The following is a 16,280-nucleotide window of genomic DNA, read 5'->3' as shown; positions in this document are numbered from 1 at the left end:
AGAACAACCCAAAAGGAGTGTTTTGCTATAGCTTTGAGTCAAATTTGCAAGTCGAAAAGGTGGCATCATTCAGTTTTCCACAGAACTCTTTCTAAAAATTAAAGAGATTCGAAATATTTCATGGACTTCTTCTCCTTTTTTTTTACTTCTGCTTTGGTCTATTTTTCAAATTGTTGTTTGGGATTCCTAAGATTTTTTCACTGTGAACCACTATACAAAAGTCATGTAGTCTTTTACCTCTAGGTTGGGATTGATTATTTACTTTCCGGGTATTAAGTCCTGGAAGCTTTAAGATTTTCTTTTAACAAAGGCTAATTAAAAAAAGCTTTTCCTAAGATTTCGTGGTATTTGTAAAAGAAGTAGGCCTATTATAAGTTTTCTCGTGTTTAACTCAGCGGTTGATTGATAGGAGTTAGGTTACTTCCTTATTTAAAATTAAAGCCCCAATATTTAAAATTTTCAAAGAAGAAGACTTGCCCTTTGATACTATAATGTTTAGGGTTTTTTACGATAAACACCATACTGGAACAAATCAGGTACTATAATTGATTTTTTTTTTCACATTAGTGAAAATATTAAATTCAGTTAAAATAAAGGTAGTAATCACCACTAATAAGTGAAAATCCGAAAACTTACACATTTTTTTTCTTTTGAGATTAAAAACGTTAGTCCCTTTATTATATAGTAATTTTTATAGTCACCATGGTTACAGCGATAGCTGCAACCTTGTAAATATCGAACCGCAGTTTATAGTAATCAAAAGTTGAAAAGTGTGTTTTGAGAAAAATTGTCTAGTAAGAAAAAATTGTAATTTGTCGCTGATTCGCAAATTGTAGCTGATTATACACTAAAAGTTGTCGATACAATGGTCGCTGAAAGGCTATTGAAAGACTTGTAAATTAATCTCTGTTTTGTCAAGGATAGTCATAGAATTTTCTCCTAAGAAGCTCCTGTTTCATTTGAGTCGGTTTTGTGTTTTCAGTAAAGCGCTAGTTTTCATAATTCCATTGATGCTGGAATAAATTACGAGTCAGTTTCTTTAGGTTAATTTTTGTAGATATATTTTGCATAGTCAGTTAGGTAGTATTTTTTTTTCGTTTTGAGTTTGGATTTCGCTCTTTACTTCCGTAAGAAAAAAATTGGTTTTTCTAATTAACAGAAACATGTAAGAAGTTCTTATTTCGCTTACTCTCTCGAAAAAAACTTCCGAGGTTGATCCAAGTTTGAGTAAAAAAATTCTATGGATTAAGTTCAACCGTTTAGCAACATTATATAGCACAAACGTAAAATATCAAGGATACTTAAATTAAATACATGTGCATATAGGAAATAGGTTCTGAGATAATTCTGGCTATACATGGTCACGACATATAAAAAGAAATGACGAAAAAATTATGAGAAAAGCTCGAAATCAAAACCAGCGTGATTTTTCTTCAGTAAAAAAAAACAACAAAAAACTACAAAGTAGATATTTTGGCAAAGAATTTCCCCTAAGCCGTCCTCAATGACTGTTTTATCCCTCCACGTTTTTGAATACCCAGATTATTTAGTTCTTTTTGACCAGGCAGCCTTAATTTCCACAATAAATGGTTTACTTCAATCTTTTAAGGAAGATATTGGAATTAAAAAGTAAATACATAAAGATGTTTCTTTAAGCAAAGATGCTGGGAAAAATTTCTATAAAACTTATTTACGATGATTCAGCTCACAAAGATTCAGCTCACATTCCTTTCCATCTTAAAAGAAGATTAATTAGACGTCTTGATAGAAATCAAATAAGTAAGCAGGCTGCAGTAGTCACCAGGGGAAGAATTCTTGCCCAAGGATCTTTTTTTTTATTTCAGTAGCTTTTCTGCTTAGTTACCGTTTACTTCAAAAGGCTTAATTTTAGCTTTTTAATATGTTTCTCTTCCTTCCTTTTCTTGAGCACCGAGAGCGGCTTAGTGGAAGTTTTTGTTGAAATATTTGCCCTATTTTTTATTATTTCGTAATTATTTCTTTTTTCCGGGCTGGAGATCACCATTGTTTTGATTTTGTCGTTTTCTTATTGATCTTTTTTCGTTTTTTGTTGAAAATAAAAATATTGTAGCTTCTAATCACCCTGTTAGGCATTTTGTTTCTAATAAGAACTATTGGTCGAGATCTAAACTTTCATCCCAATAGAGCTTTTATCAAACAATTAGTGGTAACGAACTGTAATCAAGGAGTGACTTGCCCAATAGTGTCCCAAACTTTATGTTTAATATTACCTTTCAAAAGCTACGAGCCTGAAAAAATTCGCTTTATCTTGGAAAAAGGGAGAAAAATCCCCTGAAATTCAAAGAATCATATTGAAAATCACGCCATCGGATTCAGCGTATTAGAGAGCTCTACTGCAGAGGATTCCTAGGAATTCAGGCATAAGCTCAAGTTATACCAGCCATTATGTCTGGCATAACTTGAAAAAAAGATCAGAAATAAAATAAAAAACTCATTTTTTCGCATGATTGTATGCTTAGGGTTTTTTTAAGGCTGAATCGCCCGCAAAAAAAATTTCTGGGGAAAATTTACAGCGAGGATGGAACAGGGGCTAATTTTCCGGGGGAAAAGCGTTATACGCGGGATGAATTTTCCGCGGATGAATTTTTTGTGGAGGAATTTGGATAGAGAGGAGGGTGAAATTCCTAGCTGATTTTTTGTGAGAATTACTCCTGAAACAGCAGGGACGTTTAATTAGAATCATAAACTTTTTAAAAGTACTAATAAAAGCACTTTTACTAATAAAGGTACTAATACTTTCCGTTGAAATTTTTGTTTTGTTTTATTTAAGTACCTAACAGAGTTTGCCCAGACACAGTTGGAAATCAGCTTGGTTGTATTTCAACCTCAACTAACCAAATGGTTTAATGTTCCATACTTATTATTAAATTTCTTTATTCCAAAAACAGCAAAGTATCCAGTGTTTAGGCTATTTAACCTACCAAATCATTAAGATCTCTATTTGCAGCAATAAAAAAACCGTGGAAGTAGAAAATATATTGACATAAATTTTAACGGGATGAGATTATTCGTCCTGGAAAGTATTATTTAAAACTTCCTAAATAACACAGAAGATGAAAAAAAAAACTCAAAACAAATTTTTCTTATTTTTAATTAAAGGAACTAATGCACTTACTTAATTTGTAGAATCTGTGAGGCCTAGGGACGAAACTAATGTTATTAAAATAACAATTGTAGGGAATTTTAAAAGATGTTAAAGTACAAGACGCGTTTAATTTTTTGTTTTAGCCTTTTTGGTCATGCTATATTTGAGTAGTATGAAAGTCACGTTATCACAGTGGCTTTTACAAAGAGAAGATGTAGAACTAAAAAAAATAAAAACTGAAAAAATATAATTTACCAAAAAATATTATTGATAATAAACAAATAAGAAAAACAAAATTCAAGTTTCATTTGCCATTTATGTGCCAACCCCTTGCTATCTACGGTTCAAATGCTATAATTATTCTCTAAAACATTTTTTGCAGTAATCCAACATTTTTACAATGATTGAAATCATTTTTTATGATTTCTGTCATAAAGTGAACATGATCACTTTACGATTTCTAAATTTTACAAGCATAATTTTCCAAAACAGGCGACAGGCAAAACATATTTTTCTCCATTTTAGATTTTAAATGGATATCCGATATCTGAATATTTAAGGTAGCTTTATTTAAATATATTGTCCATTCCTCTGCTAATTCCCCCTAAAGGGAAAAGCGTTTATCTTAAAAGTTGAATGATTAAATACAGCAAGGCAGTCTGGACCAATTTTGCTCTTGGCTGAATTTGCATCTATTCACTTTTAAGGATATAAATCCAACCTTTCTTAAACTCTATTAGCACTTTAATTGAAGATTTGAGAGCTTACCACTTTAAAGCATTTTATTTTCAAATTTTGATTTAGCCAAAAAATTGTTTTCTTGCTGTCTTAAAATATGTCACATTTAAAATGGTAGGATATTTGACGTTTTGAAGCTAGTTTCTAATACCTCTTAAAAGTCATGTTTCTTATCTTTCCTCCTGTGGTAGAGAAACACTATCGTGATCGTTTCTTTGGCTTTGAGTGTGTTGTATTGTGTTTGTCATATCTTACAACCCAGTTAAGCTTAGTTCACTTCATTTTTGTGTATGACTAAAAGATGTATTTAGCTAAACTGCCAGTTTCCGCCCCAAGAAAGACACAAAAAGTGCTTGGGACAGGTAAACTATTATATAACTTTAAAAAAAGTGACCAAAGTCTCATCAATAAATAATAATAATAATAATGAGACGAAAGAATGATAAACAAACTAGCCATGAGCCTCGACCTAACAAATACTTTTTCAGCTCACCTTTAAACCACCAAGCTGAGCACCCTCTTAAAGCTGACCACTTTAAGCCCTGTAAATGTAATCAAGGTGCTGATCCTGATTCCACTTCAATGTGGGATGGTGAAATTATTAGCATTACACATTCCATAATGATGAGAAGACTTATATGCCACTAAAATAATCATATAAGAGCCTCAGAACTTAATTCCATCAATGATGGGCAAACATTCCAACATGGTATTCCCGTAGCTAACCTACATTAAACCCTTATAACTTGTTGAAACCAGCTGCAGTGTTACGCCCACCTTGAACATATCCACCAATAAGATGCACAGCTTTACTTTGGAGAATATGAACACATCAGAAATCACTTTTTTTAATACACACTAAAAATTACTCGCCCTAAGTATGTAGCCATACAAATCATATGAGTAAATCAAAGGCTTGTATAAACGGAATAATGCTATCAGAGGATAAACACGAAAACGTCGAGCCGCTCCAAGTGCACTAGCCACCTTTTTTGCTACAATACCATTGCGGCGTTTCCACGAAAGATTACAATCAATGTAAAACCCTAAATAACGAATTTCCTGAACTGGAACTGCAGACTTGTTAAAAATAGAATTCTACAATTAATATCAATGGGCTTGCTTTCTGTGGGATTTAAAATAAAATTAGTCTTAGCAACGTTAACTGAAAACAAACCCAAACTAGTAAAAATGTAGAAACTTTTTAAAACACTTTTAAATTTAATCGCAAAACTGTCCAAATAACGATTGGAAAAGGTAACGTCAGAGCCATTAGCGAATGAGGTTAAATAACAATCTGGAAGATAACATCTCATTTGTTTCTGCGTACACCAGTTAAAGAAGTGGACCAAGAGCCAAGCTCTTCGGCACACCAGAAGACGCCGGATAGGGTGAAGAAAAACCATCATCAATCATCAATTTAACAGACCTCCCGCAAAATAATTTCTAATCCCTTTCAAACTCACACCCTCGATATGTAAGTACCCCGAACTATGCAATCGAATTCTAAAATCTACCATGTCAAATGCTTGCCTAAAATAAACAAATATATTGTTAGTGGTATCTCACCTTTTCAAAACAATTATTTAAAAAAGGAACAAAATGAGTGGCAGCATGACTAGTTGAATGACTTTTCCGAAACCGAATTAGGTTTCACAGAGTAGGCTATGTTTCGTGAGATGGTCATATAGACGATGAATTATTGTTTCCAGTTTCCGGAATCTGGCCGGGCACCTCTTTTTGCAGAGTCGGCAATATTTGGCTTGCTTAGTGCTGCTGAAAAGGTGGCAAGTTGATAATTGGAAGGATACATGGTAATATATACATCATCACAGATTTCAAAGTTCTCAGATTCAGGCTATCTATCCCAGCGGAATTGGATTTTATACTTTTCTTTATTCTAACCACTTCATTGTTTGTGAGTTTCTGAAACTGGAACTCAACACTGTCTCGACGAGAATCTATGAATTCCTCACTAAGAGAAGTTTTTTCTGTCATACCTTACGCTTTGTTGAACAGACAAGCCAATTCAAAGACAGCACTGGCGAAAATCTCTCTCCAGTGCATTTTTATCACTCACAGAGCTTCCATTTACCTCAATAGGCCTACATGGCAACTGGCTTCTTTTTGATTTCCCATAAAACACTAATAACTTGCCATGTGGTTTTGGTACCTCCCTTATTATCAGGAAACCTTTATTAAAAGTAATTCTTCTTTGCTTACCTTCTCATATTGTTCACCTTATTTCTCAATCCCTTCAAATATGCAAATCCGCGCCATCCTGACTATTAAGAGATTGCTCATATAACAAATTTCTATTATTTATCATATCAACTATTTCTTCCGAAATCTACGGCTTACGGGGATCGTCCTTCTTTTGCTTAACCAGTTGAAAGGGACATGTCTTCTCATAAATCGTTTGAAAAATGGACATGAACGGATCGTAGGCTAGAAGAGAATCATCGGATATCTCCAGGACAAAATAGATTCTAATAATATTTTTTCCCAAAATACCGATAAAGCTTTTCATTACTTTATTTACAGGGAAAAAAACTACCACAAGACCAAGACATGGAGACAGGGGAGGTTAGCGATGAAGATGAAGGAGGTGCTGAAAAGAATTTATTAAAGAGGAATGCTAGCAATCATGGAAGAAGAAAGATTAAACTATGCAAAGAGCTTTCAGATTTAGTCACCATTTCAAGAACGTCCTGTGATGATATTATCAATTCTCGAGAAAAACGTAGGTATTAATTCAACAAAATTTTCAATGTGTGTGCATTGCCTCCTAATCCTTATATCTCCCGTAAACTTCTCTCGGTGCAAAATTCCACCCAATGGAAAATTGTCATCCACAAAATTCGCCCTGCGGAAATACCCCCCCCCCCACACACAGAATGTTCTCCTCATATATAAGATTGAGCAACCAAAGTAAAGTTATTACAATTAAGAAGAATGAAGGAAGGAGTAGGATTTTACATCAGCTATTATGAAGAAGGGGCGATGGGTCGTTTTTGGGAGAGGTGGAGGGGGGCTTCAGAGCCCTTGAAAAGCTTAATTTAACTGAAATAATTTACTTCATTGGGTGATGCCTAACTGCACATTAGCTATTATGAAGGAGACACAATGAATCAATTTGTGGGAGGGGGGAAAGATGCCTCATAGAGCTCATATTGATGTTCAAATATCCTAACTTTCTCTAAGTCGTTAGATCTTAATTAAAATACCATCCAATTCAGCGTATCCAAAAACAAATCTGTTGAGGTTTCAAGCTTCTATCTGTAAAAATGTAGAATTCTGTTTTTTGTTGCCAGAATAAAGACCATGGATGCCTGTATATTTGTTTTTTCCCTCAGGGGTGATCGTACGGACCCAATGGTCCTTGAATGTCGGGAGCGGTCTCATTCGAGTGGAAATCATAAGCCCTGGTGCTCTTTTTAAGTAATTAATTGCTCTAAACTTTAAGGCAATTGGTTTACAAAACCTAAAGAAGGTTACGGCTAATATTTCAAATCATAATTTCTAAACAGGTGAATGTATGCAAAATTATAAGGAACTTTATCTTCAGGAAAGGGTGTCTTTTGGTCTAATTTGCTTTGGTTAATCCTTCATATGTTTTTGCTTCATCTGTTCTTACTCCGCTTTATCTGTATTTACCTCATGCTTTGCCTTATGTTTTTTGCTTCATCTTTTTTGCTTCATCTCTTTCTCTTTCACCTGATTTTGCTTTGCTTCATCCGTTTTTCCTTTGCTTCATCTGCTTTTTCTTCAAAATTTTTTTATTCCTCTTTGTTCCGAGGTATAAAGCCTATCATGAAGGTCATTTCACATCTTAGGGATGATCTGTAGAACAGCTCCTGTGGCTGGTCCAGGACAATCCAGGGCCTAATAGTTCATCTTTTTCTTTAGTATGTTAATTTTCTGTGTGTGGTTTATCTTGATTAAGACAAAAGTTTCTATTGACCCAAATTAAGACAAAAAACCTAGCACTTCTAATTAATATTTCCTCGTTTCTTAATAATTTTCTGTTTTCTTTTTTTCTTTTTTATCGAACGTCATGTATATTCAGCGTGGTCTTAGGAAGTGAATGTTTGAAATACATATACAAAACCCATCTTTTTTTTTAAATCATATATCAGACACAGGAAACGTTCCTCGGTTATTTCTTAGTTGGAATGTAGTAAAAAACAAACCAAGAAGACCCAGGCAGCGGAATCACTCAAATGGCCAATCACTCGTAATCACCTTCAAGTCTAATGGACATTGTTGGTCATAAATTTTCTAATCATTTTTTTGATCTCTAATTGCCTTTAAGTGGCCTAGAGAATTGATAGATTATCTGAATTACCCCTGCTGCATGTGTATCTGGCTTATTCCTACCCTACGGTAATAGACTACCATGAAAAGTAAAAATAGTCATTTTTCATAAAATTCAGAAAAAATGAAAGGCCAGCTTTGCCTCTCAAAGAGACTTCATCAGGGTAGGATATGACATCGCCGGAGTGTTAAAAGATTTCCTATTTTACTTGATCGTAAAATCATTCAACGATCACCACTTAGTAAATTTGTCTCTTGGCTTTACTCCACTTAGGCCGTTAAGTGTTTGATCACTTTAACCAAATTTTTCATTTGGCTATAATTCTCCAATTTGATCACTTTTCGCATCTAATTCCAGAATAGAAATGTTTAAAAAAAAAGGTGCGTCATGTCATATTGTGTATGAAGATGCAGTCTTTTGTAAAAATTTTCATCATATTTATGTTTTGTCAATTGGTAAAGGCGCTACATATTGCAACTTCCATTAAAATGAGATCTTAAACCGCTCTCTACGTTGTTCCAGCTCTCCACTTGTGGTGCCGAAAAAAAAAAGAAAAATGGTGGGAAAAAAAAAAACGGAGGAAAAATTGACGACACACGGGTGCTACCAATACAAAAAGTGATTTTCCTTTCCTGGTAAAAATGGGGCGTCACATGTATCTCTTTTGGGGTTTTCAGCAAGGGCAACTCTGATGGCATAATTTTTGTTTTGATCCAAGGCCCTTTTCTAGGGGTTTTAGGTTAGTTTTTAAAATTCCCATAAATCGGTTTTCAAAAGTAACGTTTTTCTGTTAAGACTAATCGAAATAATAGTTACCTTTACTGAATCAACTATAGTTTGGTAATTTCTTATCACCAGTCAGTTTTTTTTTGAAAACACGTTTGAAAAATTTTGGTTACAATGTGCTGTTGTTCTTTCTTTACTAAGTTGCAGTTGTCGTTGTAATCGTGATTGTCTTATACCAAGTATTTAAATTCTTAATAATAGATATTCTAAAAAAGGCTATCAAAGAATTATGTTCAAATATTTTTATTTCAACCGCTATCAACAAAGATTACAAGTTCAGCTCCCAAGAAGGACACGACACTGTTCTGTATAGGAATATCCTGCCTATTTCCCTATCTCAACTCTTTATCATACACATAGTCATATACATTAATCCATAGTCACCTAATATACTAGCCTTTTGCCATAGCTAAATGAGTGACTATTTGAAATTTCCAATAAGAAAACTTTAGTTAACAAGACTCGCTTTTCAAGCGAACAAAACGGACGAGTAAGAGTGAAATTATGTAACATAAATAATAGTTACCTTCAGTTATCCTATTCTACCAAAGCGTGAAGGATGGACTTCTCTAGTCTCGGCCAAACATGACTTATAAATGGTAAAAATAAATTTCCTATTTACGAAAATTTCCTGAAAACTAAGTTAACTCCAAGGCTAGCTTCTTTTTTTCTTTAAATAGTACCCACTTTTCTTTAAATAGTACTCATCAGGGTAGGATATGACATCGCCGGAGTATTAAAAGATATCCTATTTTACTTGATTGTAAAATCATCCAACGATCACCACTTGGTAAATAAATATGCCGCAGTTTGGGGTCAGGTCAGGGGTTGGTCTCAGTAATGGGATAAAAACATTATGGGACAACAAAAAGGATAGCAAAATATATTAACCCTAGAAGGTAAGCATTCGTAGATATTACGACACCAAAACATGTTTTTGCAGTTACGATGGAAATGGATATATTGCGCGAACTGGCCTCCCGTATATGCTAATGTTATGATTAGCCAGTTCTTGTGCCGTGACCAAGTTTTATTATCTGAACTGGTTGGGGAGAAAATGAAGGGTGAGTAGTGAAAATCATCAAAGCTTACTATCTGCGTAACTTTTTCAGCTGTTCAGTAAACCCGTTCACCTGTTTTTTTTTTTTTTTAAATTAAAACTGTGTAATCACTAAGCTTCTTCAAGGTATGAGATCAGATCAGTTTTATAATTTTCTTTACAAGCTTCGTAGTAAATTTCGTCAGGTATGGCATATAAAAATGCTGAACTTGGCTATTTTCTGATTTAACCTGTTTGTACCCCTATCTGGGGAACAAATAGAAATGTCACGCTTGACAACAGGTTAGCATCAATTCCATTTGTAGCAGAACAACTGAAAACCATATTGACTGACGACAGTTGGGACTGCGCGAAAAAAATAAGAGCGATATTCCGGAAGAGCTGCTTGTGAGCCAAGGGAGAACTATAGGAACCTCACTGTTCTGTTTCGATCAGTAGCTAACTCTAGCGTTATATCTTGCTAAGCCATCAAAAATGGCTCTGCTTCTGTCAATTTCCCATGTGGGTACCACTATAACGTATCAAATCCAGTAGAGTGAGAAAATTAAATCTATATATATAAAAATAAGATGTTTGTTTATGTGTTGACTGACGTCATGTTTGTGTGTCGACTGACATCATTATAAGAATTGAGCATTATGCCGTCATGACGTTGCTTGTCGACTCAAGTCATGTTTGTCGACTCACGAAATTATATACCGGGACATCGGGACACAAATGACGACCGGGACACAGGGAATAAAAATGACAACCTGGACACTCAAAGAGAAATTACAGACAGGGACACCGGGACACAAATAACTACCGGGAGACAGGGAATATAAATGAAGACCGGGACACAGGGACACAACTACAATGGGAACGCTGGAGGCACAGGGGGGATATATAAATGAAGACGGGGACACCGAATGTTCGATTAGCAATCACCATCAATAAAGCTCAAGGGCAATCATTACAATAATGAGGTATAGATCTGAATGCGGATTGTTTTTCCCATGGACAACCGGGACACAAATGACGACCGGGAAACAGGGAATATAAATGACGACCGGGACACTCAAAGAGAAATTACAGACCGGGACACCGGGACACAAATGACGACCGGGACACAGGGAATATAAATGACGACCGGGAAATAGGGAGAAAACTACAACGGGGACACTGGGGGGCACAGGGGATATATAAGTGACGACGGGGACACAGGGAATGTTCGATTAGCAATCACCATCAACAAAGCTCAAGAGCAATCATTAGAATAATGAGGTATAGATCTGAATACGGATTGTTTTTCCCATGGACAATTATATGTTGCATGTTCAAGAGTTGGTAAACCTGACAATCTATTTATATGCACAGACAATGGGACAGCGAAGAATGTTGTATATTCGCAAGTTTTACGCAGTTAAAAACATATATATATATATATATATATATATATATATATATATATATATATATATATATATATATATATATTTTCATTGGTGGGACACGGGGACACAACTAAAATGGCACGTAAATAATATGGCGCGTAACGACTTACGCGCGCGGGGGGCTTGGGGGGCGCGAAGTGCCCCCACCAACCAGGTTTTGGGGTGGCGCGAAGCACCACCCCAACAGCTAGTCTATATATATAAATAAGTTGTTTGTGTGTTGTGTGTTGACTGACATCATACATGTTTGTCGACTGACGTCATTATAAAAATTGAGCATTATGCCGTCATGAAGTTGTTTGTCGACTCACGTCATGTTTGTCGACTGACAAAATTACAGACCGGGACACCGGGACACAAATGACGACCGGGACACAGGGAATATAAATGAAGACCGGGACACTCAAAGAGAAATTACAGACTGGGACACCGGGACACAAATAACGACCGGGACACAGGGAATATAAATGACGACCGGGACACTCAAAGAGAAATTACAGACTGGGACACCGGGACACAAATAACGACCGGGACACAGGGAATATAAATGATGACTGGGACACAGGGACACAGCTACAACGGGGACGCCGGGGGCACAGGGGGGATATATAAATGGCGACCGGGACACGGGGTATGTTCGATTAGCAATCACCATCAACAAAGCTCGAGGGCAATCATTAGAATAATGAGGTATATATCTGAATACGGATTGTTTTTCCCATGGACAACCGGGACACAAATGACGACCGGGACACAGGGAATATAAATGACGACCGGGACACTCAAAGAGAAATTACAGACCCGGACACCGGGACACAAATGACGACTGGGACACCGGGACACGGGGAATATAAATGACGACTGGGACACTCAAAGAGAAATTACAGACTGGGACACAGGGACACAAATGTCGACCGGGGCACAGGGAATATAAATGACGACCGGGATACAGGGACACAATTACAACGGGAACGCTGGGGGCACAGGGTGATATATAAATGACGACGGGGACACCGAATGTTCGATTAGCAACCACCATCAACAAAGCTAAAGGGCAATCATTAGAATAATGAGGTATAGATCTGAATACGGATTGTTTTTCCCATGGACAATTATATGATGCATGTTCAAGAATCAGTAAACCTGACAATCTATTTAAAGTCACACACAATGGGACAGCGAAGAATGTTATATATTCCCAAGTTTTACGTAGTTAAAAAGATATATATATATATATATATATATATATATATATATATATATATATATATATATATATATATATATATATATATATATATATATATATATATATATATATATATATATATATATATATATATATATATATATATATATATATATGGTGGGGGTTGCGGAGCACCCCCACCAACTAGGTGTTGGGGTGGCACGAAGCGCCACAAAACAGCTGATTTTTTAATAAAAATACCGAAGAAGGCATTTCTTCTCCCTACTGGCGCTTCTTTTTCCTTCCATAGTAAAGAGCTGAAAAAATTCTCAATCCTTTAGTTTTTTTATTTTATTTCTGGCAACAAGAATTTTCCTTTTGCTTTTAATGTATTGAAGGTATAATATAGCATACGTAAGAAACTTTATTAATTGTACAACTAGGAAAGGGAAATAGTTTTTAATAAAGGGAATAACGGAATACGTGCTATTGTTGATTCCTGATAACTTTTGATTTGTAATTTCAGAGCCCATGTGGATGGCCAACTCATTAAGCGAAGCTCAGGCAAATCGTCTAATAAACAATAATCCCGAAGAGCTCACTGCACACTCAAAAACATTCCTTACGCGAGTTTTCCCCAATGGAAGTCGCGTTGACTCGTCAAATTTCAATCCACAAGACTTCTGGAACTGTGGAATCCAAATGGGTAATCTTTTTGTTTTATTTTCAAATCTTCTAGTGGACTAAAGGTTAAATTTTGAAGGTCTGAGCTTTTAGGTGAGAGAGATACAGGCGTGGAGCAAAACAGTAGCCTACTTGAAGTATTGTATTGAAGATATAAAAAAATGAGTTCTCATTGGCTCTTCATAACTAACTCGGGGAATTTTCTCTAGTGTCACATATTCATTGCAAGCACTTATGTAAGAATTGATATGGGGAGGAGGTTATTATACATTATCTTAAAGTAAACTAAGAATAAAGGTTAATTATTATCCAAATATTTGAAACTATAGGAACAAGCATTGATGTATCAGTGCTGGGGAGTCTACCCCCCCCCCTTCGTTTAAAAAGTATCGGAATTTTATATGATCCTTGTAATTTTTAAGATTTTATAGTAAATTTCCTTTTTTTTATTTTAATAATTTTCCCCTCCCCCTCCCCCAAATAAATTGATGAACAAACACCCTGTGTAATCTACTATTTTAAACTTTCAGAATATGATGAATAAAAGTTTACCAATGTATGTAAAGTAATTATTAGACAGCACTAACAATGTATAAGTGTCCTTACCTCCCAAAGAAAGGCTCACCGTCGGGGACAGCTGCACACCCTCCTTGCATGAGGAGAAGTGCAGCCTAGGAATTTTACCATACTTTCCCTATATGTTGCTCAAAATATAAAGATTTATGCTTCTTGGAAGATCGTACTTCACGAAAAAATTACTGGATTCACGCTTCTGGGCGTTTAATTGGCAAACTTTTGTTTTAGTACAGAATAGAATTGCGTTCCAGTGTAGTATATGTGGCAGTGTACACATTCATTATTTTTTATTTTAGTGCAGAATAACGTATACTCACCACTCTTTACTATTCTAATAAAAGACAGGTGTGTTGACTAGTCAGAAACTTTCAAGATGTAGGGTACAAAAAGTAGCAGTGTTCTTTTTGATATTTTTTTTAAGATTAATAATAATTGAGTTTTTATTAAATTAATATTATTTAGCCCTGAACTGTATCTTCTTTAATTCTTAAGAATCTCGTTCCAACTACTTCTAAGAAAGCCTTAGTTCCAATGGTGTCAATAAAAGTGGAAGTAAATTCACTTGAAACACTATGAAAGGGACAATCCATTAAAAATAAAATGGCTTACTGGTTACTAAACCAGTCATTTGAAACCCTATAAGTTTTGCTTCCCCCTCCTACAGAAGCATATTGCATAGAATTTCCCCTGACCTTAAAATTGATCAAAATAATATTTTCAGTAATTCTTGTGAACACTATTTCATCGATTAATAAATTCAACATAACGTCTTACCTTAAATAGTACAAAATTGTAGTTGCCTGTGAATATCGTACATGTAAAAAATATACAACGCACAATTTTGAATTTAATGAGAGAATATAGCTTCTCCGGGAATTTTCAAACGTTCCTTCCTCCCATTGAAAGCTTCTACAAACTTGCTGTCCTTTGACGTAATTTCTAGGGGGCCTATGTTATTATCTCCCTAGGCACCCTATCTTTCAGATAACCATGTTGGCCAGACACACGAAAGGAACTCTGAAATAAGGATAGAAAAAAGGATGTAAGAGTATCGCTAGTTTTAAGTACATTCTTTCATTCTAGAGTTGTTTTTTTTTGGTGACTCCTGGATAACCGTGAAATCTGAAAACGAGATTTCCAGAATATGGGATCTATCTTTTCCTAATCTCTATGAATTCTGCTTTACCATGTTTAAACCATGCTTGCCACTTACATAAACATTTTGTGTGTACAAAGATTTTGTTGACCTGAGTGAGACTTGCGAATTCAAACTAGGCTCAAACAAAATCTGTTTATATATTCCAGTTCGGAAACAATGTTGTTGTTTGTGGTCCTTAACTTTTAGCTATGCAAGGATCTTGTTATTGAATTTATTTTTAGGTTTAAACTCTTTCGAAGTCATCAAAGAACTTCGTTCACGCTGCTTTCAAAAGAGTCTTGTTTTCAAAATCAATTTAGTAGTCGTGTTAAAAGTTGAATAAATATTTACTTGAACGAATGTTTTGATGTCTGACAACTTCTTTTTGACAAAACCCCCTTTTTGTTTCCATCATGTATAAATATTTTCAACCGCGTTTACGGAACTCCTGTCTTGCTTAAAATTTGAAGGTGTTACTATGATAGAATTTGCGAAGGATATTCACAATGCTAGTCAGTAAGACCTTGAACTTCAGAAATATAAAACCTCGAAATGCACCCGAAAAGTGGCCATGCCTATTATTTCCAAGGACATCGAGCTGTTATTCAAAGAGGTGAATTTATTATTCGATTTGAAAATTGATGTAGGAGGCTTTCTCGACAAGCATGTATTTAAGGCTTTATTTCAGAGTGCTGGAACCAAACGAGAAATATAAATGGAAGGAATTGAGGATGCAAGATGGTATCAGTGGGAATAAAAATACATGTCAAGTTCTAGACCAATCCTCCACTATCTTCCCAATTATGACCAATTATGACTATGCGTTGGTTTGGTGAGGCAAGAACTGTCACGCTGCAAATTATTTATTTAAATTTAAATAGCTAGTGATAAGTTTGGCCTAAGTTCCACAATGATGTAAGTCTGGATTGGAAGTGCTATAGAGATTTCTATATAACTATAATACAATATATAATATACTCGATTTTTAGCACTTTTATACCCTAGATAACTTGAGAACATCCTCGAATGACCATTAATACTTGTATATGCTTTTGAAGTGCTACATTTTAGTTACCATAATAATTACACTAAAATTATATATTCACGTTCCAAAATATTATATATTATATTGCTGAATGTTTTCTGGCAATAGATTTTCCTTGTCTTCTACCATCACTTTATATCTACAAGACGAATTTTATTTGTCCATCTAAGGGATAAACAAATACTATCA

The 16,280-nt window shown here is 35.1% G+C and overlaps 1 protein-coding gene across 1 annotated transcript in view; it reads left to right on the top strand.

Moving 5' to 3' along the window:
• LOC136037490 (inactive phospholipase C-like protein 1) overlaps nt 1–16,280 on the top strand; it is a 169,147-nt gene that overhangs the window by 77,369 nt on the left and 75,498 nt on the right. The window contains exons 6-7 of the mRNA XM_065720206.1: nt 6,407–6,605; nt 13,175–13,354. Coding sequence (XP_065576278.1) covers nt 6,407–6,605; nt 13,175–13,354 — 379 coding nt within the window. The remainder of the gene's footprint in view (nt 1–6,406; nt 6,606–13,174; nt 13,355–16,280) is intronic.

The sequence above is a fragment of the Artemia franciscana genome, chromosome 17 (assembly GCF_032884065.1).
Source record: "Artemia franciscana chromosome 17, ASM3288406v1, whole genome shotgun sequence".
NCBI lineage: Eukaryota > Metazoa > Arthropoda > Branchiopoda > Anostraca > Artemiidae > Artemia > Artemia franciscana.
This window is presented reverse-complemented; position numbering and strand designations above follow the sequence as displayed.